Source organism: Colias philodice, chromosome 21 (assembly GCF_061535455.1).
Source record: "Colias philodice isolate Cphi_HAF_F1 chromosome 21, ilColPhil1 Martin Lab GWU primary, whole genome shotgun sequence".
NCBI classification, from domain to species: Eukaryota; Metazoa; Arthropoda; class Insecta; order Lepidoptera; family Pieridae; genus Colias; species Colias philodice.
The window spans coordinates 3,451,383-3,471,457 of NC_143106.1; the positions used below are offsets into that span (position 1 = coordinate 3,451,383).

The 20,075-nt window shown below is 33.5% G+C and overlaps 1 protein-coding gene across 7 annotated transcripts in view; it reads left to right on the forward strand.

Moving 5' to 3' along the window:
* The window catches only part of LOC149478768 (T-box transcription factor TBX2-like), a 97,688-nt gene extending 77,983 nt beyond the window's left edge, over positions 1-19,705 (forward strand). For 3 of the 7 annotated variants that reach the window (XM_089708362.1, XM_089708361.1, XM_089708365.1), the window contains 4 exons: positions 10,676-10,834; positions 11,451-11,527; positions 17,096-17,232; positions 17,486-19,705. In XM_089708362.1, the coding sequence (XP_089564488.1) occupies positions 10,676-10,834; positions 11,451-11,527; positions 17,096-17,232; positions 17,486-18,102 (990 nt within the window). In that variant the 3' untranslated portion in view covers positions 18,103-19,705. The remainder of the gene's footprint in view (positions 1-10,675; positions 10,835-11,450; positions 11,528-17,095; positions 17,233-17,485) is intronic. The other 4 variants (XM_089708367.1, XM_089708363.1, XM_089708366.1 and 1 more) reach the window with 2 other exon arrangements.
* The last annotated feature ends 370 nt before the right edge of the window (positions 19,706-20,075 follow it).

Here is a 20,075-nt window from a genome sequence, read left to right on the forward strand (position 1 = left end):
ATATAAAGCGCGTCAAAAGCAGCTATCAGATGATTGACAAGTATGGTGTGGTTTGAATGGAAATCACCCACAGACATGTTGAAATCACCTCATACCGGTATATACCGGTATTGGTATAAAATTATACGGGTAACGCCACCTGTCGGTGGTCGGGCGCAGCTTTATAGGGAGAATTTCGATTTGAAATATTTTATATAAGATATTTTTATTTTTGGTGGTGAAAAAATGAATGCTAAACTATGTGGTGTATCTAATTCTAAAAATATTGGTGAGTGGTAGTTTTAAAAATACTAGTGCTTAGTGTTCGCATTAAAAAATCGTTGTTATCTAAACTCTACTACATCAATAATTTGCATAATTTAATCACCTGAGTGATCTTTTTTTAATAATGCAAAGCCTGAATCATAATTGAACAAAAGGGCATTATTTAAATATTTAATAGAACTAAACAACGATTTAGTTTTAGTTTTAAGAATTAAAAAACAATAACTTAAAGTTCGAGAAGAAGCTCTGCAGACAAATCATCCATCGTTTTCCCAATGGAAACAGAACAGAAAACACCAGATTAAAACAGCAATACTGCAATATTTCCTCTAAACTGCATCCAAAACATTCGACGATCAAGGCAGCAGTATTTGCTCAGCAAACATTAACACTTATGCCTTTAAATGGCCGACACGATCATATTTCATCGCGCTTTTTCATTCCGAATCTTTGTTTGCATCATTTAGTGTGAAAAATTGTTTCGAGAATGTTGGTTTTAAGTGAATTTGTTCAAGTGTTATTTGGTTTGTTTGTAGGAAAAAGATATTGATTTAAATATGAAAAAGCAGCAAAAAGGTAATTTGTTCGTGGTTGGAATTTACATATCTAGTCAACGATAAGTGTTGCTTCGTGTTAAATATGTATGAATCAATTAATATATCTATTTGAGCTAAATATTCCACAGTAGCTTCTGCTTATAAATAACCCATACAATGTATGTAACGTTTTTGTAGTACCTAATGGGATATTTATTATTTTAGAGATAGAAATCGAAAGCGTTTTATTTGCCACCATGTTAAAAAATATAAATATTTAATCTAATACACAGAACAGAAACAAAAAAATATCAATTTTCTTTTGATCTGATGTTTTCTCTTAGATAGTTTCTAAAATTTAAATACAAAGGGTTATTAAATTCATAGTGAAAGGTACAAAAGGATTTTTATACAAGTAGCTTATATGAAATAACCTTCAAAAAGGTTTAAGGTCTACCACAAAGATCGTCTTAGCATCTATATATACCTACATTCCAAGCCTAAGAAGATCACAGAAGTATTAAACCTTTACACTCATGTAATGAGAACATTGTAATATTATTATAATGAACTTACTTTTTTGTTAGGTATCTATTAAAATAATCGTATCGACATTAGTTATACAGAGTTTAGATTACCAAAGCAGAAAGAAGCTTTAACGTTAAGTTAAATCTTTAGATAACTATTGGTCCTTTCCCTTTGTAGACACAATATTTCTACCTACTTAATTTTGTTCGTTCAACGCTCCACTAATTTATAAATAATTAGATACATCACGAAATAGACAACTTTTATTTTTTCTTGGAATTCGGTCGCAAATTTTCCTCTAACAATTGAATCTTCAACGCTCCAGTTGAATCTAAATCTCTATTGTCTACCCATAGACTGGTGGCCCTTCGAATACTATACATGCACAATGCACATCGATCTACCAAATTGTCATCAATTCTTTAATTTTCTTCAGTAGGTATTCTTATATTCAACTCTACAGTAATATCTCTTGACACATTATTATTCCTTTATTATAAAACTGTCTGCCAATTCTCTAACAATTGAATCTTCGCTCCAGTAATCTCCATCTCTATAGTCTATACCCATAGACAAGTGGTCCTTCGAATACAGACGTAACTCGATCCAAAGCCAACAGAGAGTACGCGGCACCTGTGTCGGCGCACTTGAAAGCGGCGTCCTTTGTGCGCAGGCGCTGCAAGCAAATATTTATTTTAATTTACTGCCCGCCGATAGCTCGTTAATCGCTAATGGATTTGCTCCCGCGATTTTAAGCTGAGCTCAGACTAGTGGGCTTTAGTCTTTAGTACCTAGGTGAAGTAGGGTAGCTAGAAATATCTAGATGTCTTTGGTACTAAGCTTTAACTATTAGGGACCTCTGGAAAAAATAGTTTTATAGAACTGGCAACAAGAAAAAGTATTTTTATGGAACTGGCAATACGGTAGTTACGGTATTGCTTATTTTATGTATGCGTATAGACCTTTTACGTCATAAGAGGAAATAGAATAGATGGACTCTTTAATTTAGAATACTTGAGAAATGAGAACTAAGCTAAATAAAATTATTCTCAGTTATGACGTTTATAACTAGGAAAGAAAGGCCTTGTCCAAGTAAAGGGGAGTTAATAAAAATAGAATAAGATATTTAAAATCGTTTGTGAATACAGCCTAATGGTAAATCTCATTCAATTTGTTTCGGAATGATTAATATTACTAGGCATTTATATATTTTTTATCACAGGCTATTGCTTTTATGGTTGTAATTTTACTGTAACAAGCCTAATTGGTTTTATGTCTGCTAATAACTATTCTGTCTTCTAATAACTATTAAAATATTTTATACGATAGTTTTTTTTAATGTACTTGCAAATATTTTAATTGACTTAGCCTTTATTTACTTCATCAATAGAGTTGAATTTACAATATTTTTTTTTTGTTTATCTACAAACAGTTTTAAAAATAGCCTTGTTTGTCAATCTATAGACCACGGAATAATGTAATGATTTAAATTAAATAAGGGGACAGGGAGTTCCAGGAATAAACTTTAACCCTGTAGAACAATTTAAATGAGCAGTTCAAAGTCAGAGCTATATTCAAACTTTATCTAAAGCATAATATACAGAATCGGAAATGGAAATACCTGTGACAAGGACTTACAACTCCAAAATAGAGAGATAGAGAGAGATTTTATACAAATAACACCTATTTTCTATATCTTTTTTATACACACATATACCTAGGTTCCATGTTCAAAGCAATCGTCCTAAAAACTCATCAGAAGCGACCTCATCAATTTCCAATCCACGGCTATTACGTACACTTGACCAAATATATCCCACTGTGAAATCAAAGCTACCAATTATGGAACAACGGAAGCAGATAACCCCGCATCGTATAGGCAATGATTCCCAATATTTGTCCAAGCTTTTTGTACTAAAAAGCACATTATGGTACCCTTTTGTTGACACTGCTAAGGCGGTTTGCGTGTCGACAGCCAACACAAATATTGTGTCGGCGGCTCCTATGACTCGTAATCTGGTTTAAAACCTTTTCAGTTTTTATTGTTCTTGTGGTAAATATATATGGGAAGCTTTTATCTTGCAATTGGAGTGTTTAAGATCACGCGCGTCACTTCAACGTTGTAGATCGATGAATCATATCAACGACCATGATTGTGTTTTTAATTTTGTTTGCAATTTTATCTATAGCTAAGTGTTCAGCAAATCAATATTGCTGATGTTATTTTGTAGTAGCGTAATTAAGTTTTCGTTACCTGCGTCGCACAGAAATAAAAATAGTAAAAAATGAATATGTAGAACCTGAATATTCCTAACTAGAAAGTTGGCATATTTTCGGAATTCTACAAAATTCTTTAGAGGTTTCTCTGAAACTTTATACCTACCTATTCAAAACGATTTTTCCTAAACTATATTCAGGCCACGGTTGTAAATTACATTTATTTTATTCTTGAATTAGGTTTGCGTCTAAATTTATAACACAATTTACTTTACGTATCCTTATTTTAAGCAGGCATAGGTATGAAACTTCCATGCTCATGGTGCCTGCCGCAATGCAGCTTGAAAATGAATATTTTTCTGAATTTAATATGAAAATGGTATCATTTTTTCGGTTTACAATTTACATTAGGATGATAGAGTTGTTTTAATATTGCTATTTTTCAAATTCAATATTAAAAAAAAATATAGGCAGGTTCAAGTTCAAGATTGCACACTTATAAAAAGAATCGTTACCTAATTATAATTTCAGTTACCTTGAATGTGAACTTGAAGCTGTATTTAAAATTAATAATTCATCATCTCAGACTTAAGACCATTGAATCAATCAGCTGTTTATGACCCATTTATTTGAACAATTCCAATAAAGATCGCATGCAGTCTAAGCGCCCAAGACTTGCCGAATCTGCGCGTCTTACCTTCATCGAATTCTCAATATATGCAATAAAAAAATTCTTTAGAATCGAATCACGTTCCGATGCCGTTCCGCGAATTAAAATCACAAAAAGCGAGAAAAGGACAGCTGCAGCCTCCGCGGGAGAGAACGAGCGACATAATATGCAACATCGCCGCATCCACGCCCCTATAGGAATAAAATTCAAAATAAGATTTCAAAGGAAGTAAAAGGAAAAACAAACAGTCGCGGCGGCTTTCTCTAGTTCGTTAGAGCGAGACACGTATAGTTCCGTTGACTCCGCATGTATTGGTTAGTTGATATGACTTATGGCGCGTATGTTTGCCGCGCGAATTAGCCATTTGGCGCGAATGTATGGGGCGACGCCCGGCGATGCATAGGAACGCAACGGCAATCGAATGAGCGATATACGATTAATTATATCGTGTATAAGTATTAAAGTCACGTATTTTTTCTTTAATACACTGCCAAGAGCCTGTAAAAGCACGATGAAACGAGGCTCGAGGATGCTCAAGCGTATGATATCTCATTAAATATTTTAAAATATATTTCAATATAATAAAGGCATTTATTATGAGAAAAACGCGTTATGCGGCCATAACGTATATTCAATTTGAAGTTGATTGATTGAGATGCACTCAACGCCATCTAGAGGTGAATAGCGCAAACTACGCAGCATTAACGTAGGTAATCAATGCAATTTAAAACGAGTGGAATTCTTTAAATATCGAATATTATTAAATAAATTTTTATAGTACATTATCATGAATAGAAACTTCATTCGATGCTCAATTATTTACACGTGACAAGCTCCAATCGAGAATATTTTATGCAACGTCACGAATCGATAATTATTTTCACGCGGCGAATTGTACGATAAATGCCTAATGTCTCTATTCACACGCAACATTTACCAATTAAACTAATATCTGTGACCGTGACGAAACGAACAATGGAATGTGGCGCCATCTCTTAACTGTGGAAATTAACTGCTAGTGAAGTGCCTTTTAACCATCGAAATATCGATGCTTTAACAAATTAAAATATTGCATTTTTTTAAATATGTTATTCTCTTCCTTTTTCTGTATTTTTTGTTTGAATTTGTTTGTTTTTTTTAAATAATAAGGTGAAATAATGGAAACAAAATTTGAAAACGCAGTCACAACCAAATGATTTTTTTGACCAAATGATTGAAATTTAAAAAGAATTATGAAATGACACAAGTGTGTTGCTACTTGCTAAATCCCTACATTAAAAAGAGGGCAAGTACCTAGCCCTTTGAAGGCGAAAGCAGACCCTGACGCAGGGCTCTCAACATAAAGAGGCCATTTTAGTAGTTCACAAACTGGGAGGTGCACAAACTAAAATTTATCGTGCGATTAGATTTAGGTATTTTATATTATGGGTAGGTATAAATTTGCGTATAAATATATGGTAACACGCCTAAGAAAACAGTTTTACGATGAAAAAATATTTTATGACAAAATATTTCACATCAAAACCAGCATGCGTAAGAACACAGTTATTAATAAGAGACAAATAAAGTCGTATTCACATTCAAAAGAAATATTAAAAAGAAAGTTGCATTGAAAACAATTACGCATAACAATATATCAATACACGATTGTACCTCACGCCCTCCTCGATTAAATACAACAAACTCTATCGTACATTCGAACTGATAAATAAAAACCATCGACAGACCACCGTGCATCCCGATTAACATATTAATACGATGTCCAGCCGTAAAATAAAGAAATTGGACGGCAGATAAAAGGTCTGTAATTAAGAGGAACGCACACTCGTATTATAATTTCCCGTGTTATCGTCTATCAAATGGCCCCGTCTAGCCGCTTCGTTAGATCAATTCTTATGTTTTATAACGTTATTCAGTCATATTGTAAGTAACTTATTCGTTTTTAAACTATTTTTTTAACTTGTTGATGATTTTTGTGTTTTATGGTACAGTCACGCTTTTTGTTTTTGATGATCATTTATTTTGTGTTGAGTTAAAAAAATTTTTTCACTGTGAAATCTACAATAGAAAATCCATACGCTAAAGTGAAGATATAGGTATAAATTAGTGCCTTACTAGCCGGGCATACACAGAAAAATAAAAACGACCAGTGAAAAGGTGTCAAATAAACATTCCCCTTTATTATCATTAATTAAAAATAAATAAATAGATAAATTACTACAAAATTTAGTCAGTCAAAATATACAAATTTATTACAATTTACTGCGAATCATTTAAATATCTCAGTGTATTTTAAATAACATTTCACATTTCGCTTCATTAAACTCAAACGTTTTTCCTCTTACCGGATTATAGCTTACAGTTTACACCATCTTAACGCGTGATTAAATCATTAATATTGATAATTAGAGTGCAAACCATTAATCTCACTCATGCTTCTGTAATTAATTCTTACGTATTTGTTACTGTACTAAAGATACACTGTGGTTATAGAAAGCTTGAAGTTATATAAGAAAACTAGCTTTCCGCCCGCGGCTTCGCCTGCTTTGTCTAAAACATAATAAATTATGGGAACTATATTTTCTATCACCAAAATTTATATTTGTCATTAAGTTGTATCACCTAATAAATAGATCTATCACCACGAAATATTTTCGTTCTCAGATAAACAAAAATTGTTCCCAGGTATGAATTATCAAATTAATGTTAATATATGTGTAAAATAAGAGATCGATAACCAATAATATTATATTGCATTACATGAATATAAACTTCGTTCTTATAATAACAGTTTTGTTACTTAAATAATAGCTCTGTGCTCAGAATGGTAGATCTGTCACCAAATAAATCGATTATCGATCCAGCTGACTGCGACTCCTTTTTATTTGATATTTTGTCACCAATACAGTAGTAACATTCTCGTTCTTATAATAACAGTTTTGTTACTTAAATAATAGCTCTTTGCTCAGAATGGTAGATCTGTCACCAAATAAATCGATTATCGATCCCTGACTGCGACCCCTTTTTATTTGATATTTGTCACCAATACAGTAGTAACATTCTATTTCGTGCAGATAATAAATTAATAGTATTCGTTACCAATTTAATACATCAATTTATAATTTTAATGAAAAAATGATCAAAGGGGCTGAGACAAATTGGCGCGACAAGCTGATTATTCAGTGGTTATTATTTTTAAGAATAAATATTGATTATTTTAACTTTAATTAAGTGTTTTATCTACTATTCTGCTAGCCATAAGCCAGCTATTTTAAACCAGCGCTGATTGTTCAGTGGTAATAATTTTAAACAATAAATATTGATTATTTTGACTTTAATTGTTTTATTTACTGCTCTGCTAAAAAATTTATTTAAACATAATTTATACTACCAGTGGAAATTTAGAACCTTGGGAGTCTAGTTAAGTAGCAGAATGTTTTGGTTGAAACGATGATGACAACCCTAATTTTTTATTTGAACTTAATGCAATTTTCCAGTAACATAATATGATTTATTGGTGATCCTACTCTACTACTACCTCCCAGCTTCCGTTCATCACTACTTTTTGGGACACCCTGTATAGAATAATCATTTCTTAACAATTTTTTACGAGATTTCCTGCAGCTATGAATTAATTGACGTTAAGTGGTTAAATAGTAACGCGCCCGCACGTTCAGATTTCATCAAATTAGTTTTAATTGCTTTTAATGTGGACAACAATCAGTTCCTTCCTAATTACTAAGTACGAGGTTAGGAATAAATAAATTAACTTCTTTTTATCAATTTAAAGAATCTATTTTATAGTTTATCTTTATGAAGAAATTTATTTCTAAATGCATTTTATAATCGAGAATTAACATTATATTCTTGATAGAAATTGAATGATTTTGATATAACTATAAGTATGTTAGTTATTTGTATTTACTTATGTAATATTACTTTAATTTTTTTTTGCTATTAAATTAACTGACTCAATATTTGAGGTTACAAATGGTTAGTAATATTAGGATAAAAAAATACAATAAAAATGTTAGATATATCTACCTATAGGTATAGATATAAAATAAAGAATAACTAATAGCTGGTAAGATCTGAGATACGAATTTTATAAGCCGTAATAAAGGCCCTTAAATGCAGGTAAATCTGCACACCTGCTAACTTTTTTATTATATTTGTACAGACGGCTAAGTGGTTATATAAACATAAATAAGAGAAAAAATCAATTAGACTAATAATTTTTCATACAAACACAAATATTTACGTATTAGAAAATATTACTGCATAATATTTACACAAATAATTTCGACAATTCGTTTACACCTGGAATAATTTAAATATTTCGTTGAATATTTTGTTACAATATAATAATATTATGTTCGTTATATTAAATAGTAGATACTTACTTATAATATGAATAAAGTTAAAATATCGTAAAATGGAAATCCTTAGAGAAGTAATATTTTATTGTGTCTTATTTAAATTCCAAACAAAAATGAACTGTTTAAGGCATCTCTTCATTTGGCTTTACAAAAATTAACACATAGAGACCATAAACCACTCTGCATACATACCTACTCTATATAGAGTCCAAACAGATTAAAACCTTGAAAATTGATTTACAAAGCACATATCACTTAAGGTTGCGCCTAGGAATCTTAACCACGGTTTTGCATACAAATAGATATTGTACCGGCAACCACAATGGATGCACTTATCTAGATTATTCCTTAGCAGAATTACAATGTGCATGTGTGACTTACCTGTCTTCATTAGGAGCCATGTAAATGATTGAATACATAATATTCTTGAGAACGCAGCCGCTCTAGACTCTACATATTTATAAAGAAAAGGTAGAGACGAATTAAGCGCATAGAAACTCTATGCAATACCCATGTGCTCTACAACTCTAGAATATAGAGCATATAATATTCTAAAAGACAAAATATGTTTTCCAGTGATAGAGAGCATTAATAATAACAAACAAAGATATCTTATGGACTAAATAATAATGCATCAACACAAATGTAGAGTCATATTGTAATATTGTTTTACAAGTTTTACAAATGACAAATAAGTAACTTGTAAACGTTAGTAATGTAAATTACTTGCATTTTATTACACTTTTTCTTGTCCTAAACATTATTGATTCATAACCCTGAAAGAAAAATTCGTCGCTTCCGCATTAAAAACTAAAATGATGCAAGTATCATTGCTACTTATTACGGCGGGGACGCGTAATGCCCCGTAATTTGCTCCGCGGCGGGGTCACCACTGTTATTACGGAAACCAAATTTATTTAACCCTGACATTACTAAGTATTTACAATACTTTTTTCAGAGTTTTATTTTGTCTTTTTTAAGGGGTAAAGTTTTCCGATTAAAGTTGTAGGTACAGTGTGATTATAATATATATACAGGTTTATATGTGTTTAATTTTATTTTATTTTATTGAAATTTGTAATTTTTTAATTTTAATTGTAGATAATATTTTATGATAAATTTTGCAAAAATGTCGTAAAATTAAAAGGCTGTCGGACTATCAATTTTAACTATTCGGCATTTGGAAAATTAATCAAACATCAATAACTCAATAAGTAACAGTCTAATTAAACCGATATTGGACAAATCTAATTCACTGCATAGTTATCGTAAAACGCGATAATCATTGCAATACTTAGCGCAAGCAATAAAGGACTAATTTCCCATAACTTCCATTAAAAGCTAATTTAACAAATGACTTATGTTTCGTTTTGTGATTTAAGCGAATTTGAACTTTAATGCCATGTAGGAAATTGTGTGATATTTTACACAAATTGCATACATTTCACGTCTGCTATACAAATCATACCGATAGCGCCATCTAGCGGAGTTTATGTGAATCAAAAGTTTGCAAACGAGTAAGCTGTGTTTATCTAACTTTTTTCTTTCAAATATGTTTCGTTAAATGTTTTATAATAGAAAGATTTTTATCGGGTTTTTGTAAGGTTGCTTTTGTTAATGCTAAAGACTGGCGAAATCAATCCATGAAACTTTTATACTAAAAAAATGTTTTACGAAGTATTGAACTAAAAAAAACACTTCAGAACTTTTGATATGCTTTATTATTTATTCGTAATTATATATAACATCAAAAGTTACTGGTTAGAAGTCGAATAATAGAAATGATGGTAAAGTTATATTTTTAACTAGGTAGGTACATCAAAAATTTACATTTTGTACAAGGTTCCAATGGCCGTGCTCCATATTATTAATTTTCTATCACGTAAAAAATTATATTGTATTTCTCCTCAACTTGTCCAAAAACACACCATAATATCCTGAGAAAAATTACACCATACATTTTCCCTTTCCTATAAATACGACCAAATCCAATCCCCCTACAGCAACAGCCATGTAGGTACCTACAATGTACATCACCACAAACGCTAAACCGCTCGATCAAGTTCCTAAGCTGTCTAAAGTGTGTTACGCAGACGATCCTGAACTCGATGCACAAGTACCAGCCCCGGTTCCACCTGGTCCGGGCGAACGACATCCTCAAGCTGCCCTACTCCACCTTCAGGACGTATGTCTTCAAGGAGACAGAGTTCATCGCGGTCACCGCTTACCAGAATGAGAAGGTATGACGTCACTGCACATGTTTTACGTCATGTGTATTTTTTTAACTAAGAAGCATTTTTTTTCGTCACTTTGCCAGTATCATATTTTAGAATTTTCATATCTCGTAGGTAGTTGACAAGCTTAAAAATATTGTACGTAATATTACTAAGTTTGTGTTTTATTGGTGTTGCAACACTCGAATTTAAAGCTTCCCGTATTGAAAATCAACTTTGGCAGTAGATATATTGAAAAGTAACGTAAAAATTTCGTGGATTGAATTTTTTAATGAACACATTAAAAATTCATTAATTCATAGCAATAAGGACAAAATTATTTAAATTCTATTCAGTGTGGCATATGCTTCTTTAATAAACCTATAGAGTGTATAGTGTAAGTTAATTAATGGTATTCCAAATATTGCACCCCGAAGCATTCACCATAAGTTGCCAACCTTAAAAAAGTATTCAGAACTTTTGGATATGAATATCAAACAAACAAAAAAAAGTCCAAAACCATCCTGCAAATAACATTTACCTTTTACAAATATGAACCGGCACCATCATAACTTAGTTTACCTTTTCGTAATATCAAAATAAGTGAAATATAAAGAGGAATGAAACTTTTATTTTCTCACAGATTACGCAACTGAAAATCGACAACAACCCGTTCGCAAAAGGTTTCCGCGACACGGGCGCGGGGAAAAGAGAAAAGAAGTAAGTATTTATACCGCGTTCTATACGATTATTTAATAAAAAACTAAAAAGCCACGGTTGAAACTCACTTGACGTTTAATTGAAGATCGCTTTTCGAGATAATTAGCGGTTCCTCACTACTCTGCGACAGTACAAGCCTTAAAAACTAGCAGTTAACATCAAGTGATTTTAACCAAGGCCCATTACTAGTTCTCTCTCTAATAAATATTTATTTTTTAAAATAACAGACTTGACTTCGTATAATTTGATACATTCGTAAATGCGACTAAACGAGAGGTTTATAAAAAATAACTAGCAAAAAGCAGAAATTAAGTCTCGTTTCGTAATTTGGGTACATTTTCTAGAGCTTGATAGAGACATTCTGAAGTACATTCATTCCTTTAAACTGAGTATTTTAAATTTTGAAGGGTAATCAACCAAAGTTGTGATGGTTACAAATCAGTTTACCTACCTATAGCCAAAAAAAGAAAAGTATTGCGAATATATTAATTATAATTGTAATATTTTGTATAATAGCATGTTCAACATAATTTTCATATTTAATAATAACAAATTTTAGAAATTAACTACAAGCATTTTAGTAAGTTAATATCGTGTTTGTTCACAAAAATAAGCATTTATTAAATCACGTCCCTGCGTCGCATTTACAACGAGCGTTAGAATTATTGCTGCAAATGAGCGGCAATAAAGTGAGCCGTAGGTGGTAAACATTCAAAGATTAATGAGGGCACAGCCGTCTACAATTTAACTAAAGTTAACAACTAACGAAATTAGTCCGCTATCTGTGAATCTCCTCAAATTAATTAGGGCAAGAACGTTTCTGAACGCACCGCTAACACCGACGACGAAATTCAAATTAAACCAATCCGGCGCCTCCTTATTCATGTTCGGGATTTAAACATGGCGGGTAACTTTCAAAATGGTGGAGTCATTCGACTTGGCGCTTTTTCCAACGTCTTTAGCGTGCGAGGGAGAAAATTGGATTTCCGCGATAAAATCAGCTTTAGACTTTTTTCACCGCATAATTTGATAGCTCACCGCAGTGGGAGCTTGCGGTTCCGCTTACTTATTTGAATTTCAACGAACAAGAACTCAATTAGTGTGAGCTGTGAGATTATTAAGATGATGAGGCGAATTGACAGATCTGGTTTTGTACTAATAATCCAATGGTAGGAACTCGCTACATCTGTACTGAGATGGCACAAATTTTAAATGAGATTCATTCAAACATAATACGATCATGTATCAAACTTTTATTTCTCACTTACAATCTAGTGTATTTGTCGCAGTCGTTTAACAGTCTTAAAGTATCCTATACATATTAATAACGTTTATTGTTAAAACTTAAAATTAAACTGCATAAATGTGCTAAAATGCAAACATAACGGTAGCTAATGGCCCATTAGGATCCTTTGGCTTTGTTGGCACATATTTATTTAACGTTCAGGAAGGCATCTTTAATTCGCTTACACAACATTTTACACCGGAATTGTCGGGCCACAGCTTCCAAATTAAAGGGCATACACGGCCGGACACCGGAAACTCGTCTTTTCAAAATGGCCGTCGAGCCGGAAGCGCGGGAAACGTGAGCGTTTTGATAAACGCCACGTGAAAAGCCGGGACACATGCCGCATATCTCAACGTTCCCTTTGTATTATTTACTCTATGGTTTAGCAGTTAGCTGGGACCGGCTGAAATGTAAATTCATTGCGATTTTATTTTATGCCATTCTTACTTGACGGTGTTGTAGTCAATACACTTTATGGCATTGCTTCAAATTCGATAGGTTATTTCGATTTCTTAATAACTTTCCTGCTTAAATAACACATCTAGGTATAATAGCTGTTAATTTCTTAAATAATTTCTTCTGAGATTTCTGTTTAAATATCAATTTAGACTTTTAACTTTTATTCTAATTCCATATGTACATTGATCAAATGACGATTAAGGATTCATCAAATTATTTACGTAGAGCCATAAGAGAATCTCTTTAACTGCAAGATGCAGTAAAAACAATTTATTCCAATTCTAGACTAACATTTTGTGCCTATTTCTTTTCAATGTTATAACTCTTTTCACCCAAACCATTATACAATTACAGAAATAAATCCAAACGATAACGATCCTAACAATATCGTCCATAAATTTAAAAGAAATCAAAACAAGTATTGTTAAATGTATCATCAAAAATATGCTCGATAAATTGCGGCGAGGGTTGCATCACTTCGAGAATAAAAAATTCGGTAAAATTGCTAGGAGCTGGCAACCCCGCGCTGGTTTACATTGTAACGTGAACACCCTAATGCCAACAGTTTAAGTTAGGGTTGCCATCAACAGTAATAAAAACGATTTCATAATTTTTATTATGATCCACACTTCACTAAATGTACATGTCAATAATGCTTGCGTATTAAAAATTTTGGAAAAGCATAAAATTATTATTGTTTAAAGATATATGTCAAGAAAAACGTATGAAATGACCGCACTATTTAAATGCGAAATCGAGATTTTATAAGAATTTTCCATATAATATCTCAACTTTCAAGTGCCAATTTCTATTCTTCTGGGTACTTACATTCCCATTTAAAGTTAGAAGACTATATATATGTCTACAGTAACAATTGTATAAAGTAGTACGTTACTGTAATACGGTATGCATTTTGAAATGTTACTTGCATACTTCATAATGTTTTAACGTATTACAATTTGCAGACACATCAGAATTACGAATGTGACTCTCCATACATTTCAGAGTTAGATTCGACTGCTAGTTATCAGATTCTAAGTCTATCCTTTCTCAACCAAATTATTTTTTAATTATTAATTACAAAACAAATAACTATTTGTTTTTCCTATCATATTGCAAAGTTTGCATTCAAATTCAACTTAAAAACTTTTCTCTCAATTCAAGAATTTTCAAAGTAAAAAACATTCACCGTTTAAAACGAAACAAAACCAGCCCTGACCACAAAGGGTGGCTAAATTAAATTCTATCAGGCAATGAGATGAGTTAATAAAATGAATTTAGTAGACCCCAGTAATCAGGCGCTTGGTGTTTGGGGAACAAACAATGCACAATAAACTTTTACAGAAGGTAAACTTTAAGACAATTGACAGTGTTTTGCGATGATTTCTCGCTACGGATAAGTTTTAAATTCAATGCCAGGTTTAATTGTTTGAACGTTTTGGCTTTTCTCAACTTCTGTTTTTTATCTATTTAAATGTTTTGCGCAAGTCACGTACCTACTTAGTGTCTTTTATAAAATTTCTAAAAATATAATGACTAGGTACATACAAGAGACTGTACGTAGCTTTGCGTTCTCGTATATAATACTAACTGTGAATACAAACTGATGATAATATTGCAGAAATAATTTTAAATAACTTTAACGTTTATTTTCATTTCGCGTAAACAACAACTTCTTTACGGAACGCTTTCTACCGATACAAACCTCATTATATTATTTTTTTTTTAACAAATATTCCTTATTAAGTTAAAATTATCTCAAAATATATTACCTATTCCCTGCGTGTCCTTTAAACGAGTCGGTATTTTTGACACTATAAGCAAAAAACAGACGAAAGGGCGCGACAGACGAGGTAGGTTTCCTCACTATCATTAGGAAATGATTAACCTTTGGAGGGTCGCGGTGGGCCATTAACCAAAATGTCAACCGCTTGACACCCCTCCTTGATACGATGGCATTTTTAAACCCGCAACAATGTATGCAAAAATGTACAATATTCGTCGTTAATCCGATTTAGTTCCTAATTTTTCGATATAGAAACTAATGATTTCATACGCAGCTATATTCCTTGACTCTACCATCTGCCATCATACAGTACCTAAAATAATTTCAATCAATTACCCGAGACAAATTTGGCGCCCACCTTCGAATTTGAAATGACATTTCTGATCTCATTCCGTGAGTTTCAACGGTTCATTCACTCCACAAAGTATAACTCAAAATGACAATATTTACGACGTCCCTAAACACGATAACTGAATCTTAACTGCACTAATTTACTAAACGTCGTCGCAATGATAAAACTTTATTATAACATGCGAGATTGCAAGCTAAAGTTTAACGTTCAACATGATTCAACTTTTTATAGGATATTATTTCTTATTTATAACGTAATCCAATTTACCTTCGATAATGACAGGACGTAAAGAAATAAGCGTAGTCTGGTCAAAATTTAATTTAACAAATTACATTTATTTTACAAACTTCTAAGTATGTAATTATGAATTTCACATTTTCTATAGGTATACGGCAATTAAAGTTTTATTTAATCAATGAATTTATTTTCTTATGTTTGTACAGTTGTACAAGCAATAGTTATTGCATAAATATATTTAGCAATGTGTTAGAGTTAGAAGGAAATGTAAAGATTCAATTTTATATTGCCTTAACGCAAGTCTAGGAACACTTTTAAGTTTTAAATCAAGGCCAATATTAAATCAGTTTGAGAAATGTATCCTAATCCTATCCTATTTCCTACTATGATATTATAAATGCGAAAGTTTGTTACTCTTTCACGCAAATACTACTGAACAGATTACAATGAAATTTAGCATACATATAGAGGGTAACTTGGATTAACACATTGGATAGGTTTTATCCCGGAAATACCACCGGAACGAGAACTATGTGGGTTTTTCTTTGAAAACGCGGGCGAAGCAGCGGGCGGAAAGCTAGTTCTAAATAAATATAAATAACCTACTACCACTTATTGGAAAAGTTACAAGTAATACATGCAAACCTATTGTATTTATTTTATTTATTTGTTTAGAAGTAGAAACAATATTGTCACAAGAATTTAATGTATTTTCTTTGTGGAAGTTTACATTTCCTCTTGTGTCACTCACACAAGCTCTTTAACGGTATCTATTATTACCTACTATTGATCTAAAGCTAGCAGTATTAGTGGGGGTCTTCTAAAACGATTGTTTGATGTATAAAAAAAAAACATTCTTTGTAAAAAATATAATTTTATTTGAAGATTATTTTACTTTTCTACTACAACAAAAAACAGTCTTGGTCTCCGACAAAAAGAGCTATAAGTTCGGCTTCTGGTTTGGTTGCGTGGTCTGCATTTTATGGAGGCAAAATTATTGAGTCTTCTGTGATCTGAAAAAGTAAATTAGAAAATTAATAATTATAGAAATGGAACCAGTATTCGCATTATAGAGTTTCTATTGAAGGATATATTAATTAAAGAGCTTATCTGACTGTATCATACTAATAGATGCATTTAACTGAAATATTGATAATCCTAGAGAGAGAACTAGAAATCAACCAAGCTTTAACTCTTAAGACTATAGCTTCTTACTTTATAACGTATACCATCATACCTTATACCTAGTATTTATATACCTACCTATTTCTTAATATAAAATTAGTGCTTATACTTCTCCTTTTTTCTTAACCTTAACACTGTATACCATATACCTTTTTACCTTTATCTACCTACCATTTACCTTTATACCTTTTAACCCTCATACTCATATATCATGTTCATTTCTACATCACTTAATAAATAACATAACGATAACACGAGCAGTCTGTCCGTGTACCGCAGGCAAGCGCTGCTGACGGCGCGGTCGGACGCGCGGGACGACGACGACGAGCGGCCGCTTGACGTTGGGGGTCCATCCAGCCCCCCACCGCCGCCTTCTACTACGCAGCATTCTACCAACTGTAAGTATTGTTATTTGGTGATAAAAGAGAGTTTAGGACTTGAAGGACATAGATGATTATATTAATATGTAGAATATAACGAAAACTGAATAGAAACTAAAAGAAATAATAAATCTGACTCTATCAGTAACCAGGGAACAATTTTGAAAATATATTTTAGTCAGAAATGTTTAAGTAACACAAAATAATTAGCAAAACTCGTTACATTGTCTTTTAAATTGAAAGACAGCATTAACATTTATTTATTCCACAGCCTGGTTCACATCAAGCGGAGGCGGCGGAGACTCCGGTCCCGACGAAGCGGGCTCCGACTCGTCGTGCTCGGGCGGCACCCGCGCGCACTCCCCCCCGCCGGGCCCGTCGCGGCCCTCGCCCGCGCCCGACGTGTCGCTGGGCCCGCCCGTGCAGCCGCCGCTGCTGCCCTACCTGTACCCGCCGTCGCTGTACCCGCCGCCGTTCTTCCCGCCGCACCAGATGCCGCCCGGGCTGCTGTTCAACCTGCACCCGCTGCTGCAGCAGTACTCGCTGCCGCCGCCGCCCGCGCCGCCCGCGCCCGCGCCGCTGGGCAAGGCGCACCGCTTCGCGCCGTACGCGCTGCCCGGGCTGGGCTCCGCGTTCGAGCAGGTGGCGCCGCGCGCGCGCAGCCTCAGCTCGTCGCCGGCGCGCGCGCGCGGGGGCTCGCCGCCGGCGCGCGCCGCGTCCGCCGACCCGCCGCCCGACGCGCCCGCGCCCGCCACGCCCGGCGGCCCGCCGGCGAGCGGCCCGCCGGGGCCCGCCGCGCCCCCGGCCCGCCCCCGCACGCCGCCCGCCTCCGACCTCAAGAGCATCGAGCGCATGGTCAACGGCCTCGACGTCGAAACGCAGGACTGACTCGCGACCTAGCCGCGAACGTGTACATAGAGTGTATTTATATCAGATCCCGCCGGGATGTCGTTTTGTATCGTTCCTATTTTGTTTTCTGTCGAGTTCTATTCGGGTCGATCGTATGATGTACATAGTTAAGCTCGCCCTAGCCGTTTCTTTAGAACAGTAATGTTCGTCGATTGATCGTCACGCGTTACCCGCACTCGCTTGTCACCTGGATAGTGAGCGATGACCATGAGTTTTCCTGCAATGTCGTTTTGTAAAATTATGAAAATTTTATTAAACTCATTTTAAATTTTAAAATTTCTATGAAAGTTTCCCATTCCTATGGTTATAAAGCTCCAGGCTTCATTGATAGCAGTATATTTTACAACGCCTCATTTAGGTTCCGTTTCACAAAATTCTAAGGGAGTTATTCAGCTATTATACTTTTAAATGCATCTAGGCTTAGTCATGGTAGTCTTATTAAGTCTGTCATACGAAAAAGCATTAGTATTGTTAGCATTCATATTTTCCGTCTTATTTTTGAATCTATGATTTCCATTTTCAAAAAGTTTTTTACATGTCACTGTCATTTGCTCTCCCGCCATTTTAATTGTAAATTGTGTTGTCAAATATACTGTTACTGGAGCGGAGTGTGCCGTGACGTCATTATTCGAACACGTAGTATGGACACGATAGCTATCACATTAGTTTCCACTGCAATAGATATAGAGATATTATTTTCGATGAAAAGAACTTTATGCGAGACATCAGCAACATTTATATATTTTAGTACCACGTTATCAAATACTTACACCAATTATAATTTGTTTTTATTTTACTAAGTGTTATTAAAATATAAACAATTTATTTCTTATTTATTAAGATTTATTTTAAATAGATTATTATTAAATCAGATGGTATTTAAAAGATGTCAAAATAAGGCCTTTTCGTCGATTTATCGATTCATTTAATTCCCACTAAGTATAAAAATAATTATTGCTTTATTGTGTAAATACAATTTATAAGGTATATTTACGTGTTTATTATTATTAGACATATTTTGAAAATATGTTTTATCAATTGTGCTGTGAACGAGTGCGTTCGGTTGTTTCTTGCAAAAAGAGTCGAGAGAAATTAATAATTTTATAATTTAATTAAATCTTAATATAAAAAAGTATTATAACGAGGCATTATTTCGTTTTGTATGGAAGTATCTAAAATTAATCGTAAAATTAAAAAGTTTATAAGAGTTTTCTAAGAACAATCTGACGCACCATATAAAAACGATTGATGAAAATTAACTGTAAGTTAAAATTTTGTAATATATAGTTGATAAATTTGTAGTTAAAATACAAAATATATAATTATAAATGAATATAATTTTCCATGGAATTCATTAAATTTAAGACCATTAAAAGTAAATCTCGAAATAATATACGTAACACATTTTGTTTTTGTCATATTTTATCAAAAGTGAATTGAAATGCAAACACATGTTTGTTGATTTGCCATTTTTCTACAGAATGTAAAAAAGAGTTGCTTTGAGAAGTTGAGAGACTGTAACTATGTGACAGCTGTATTGAAAACTATTCATTAAAATATATAGATAAATCTATTGACAAAAGACGTGTTTTCTTTTTGCTCACATCACCCACCAAATAGAGAGGAGATCTCATCGAATACAAGAAACTGTAGACAGTTACACTAGGTACATAATAACCCTAAAATCACACACAATACGGTTGAGACTCAAACGCCAGCTGCTTTACGAACGAATCGCGAATCTATCTAATATGAACATCTGTATTCAAACGCGAAGGCAATCGCAAAAACACATCCGTAATCAGCAGCGTGACACGAGAATTGGCTATAAAGCCATTTTTTCTACCTTGTCTAACAAGCTTTATACGCCATAATTGGAATCACTCCCAACGCCGATAGCATCACAGAGTCGCAAGGTGTCACGTACTATACATAATTGCAATATCAGATTG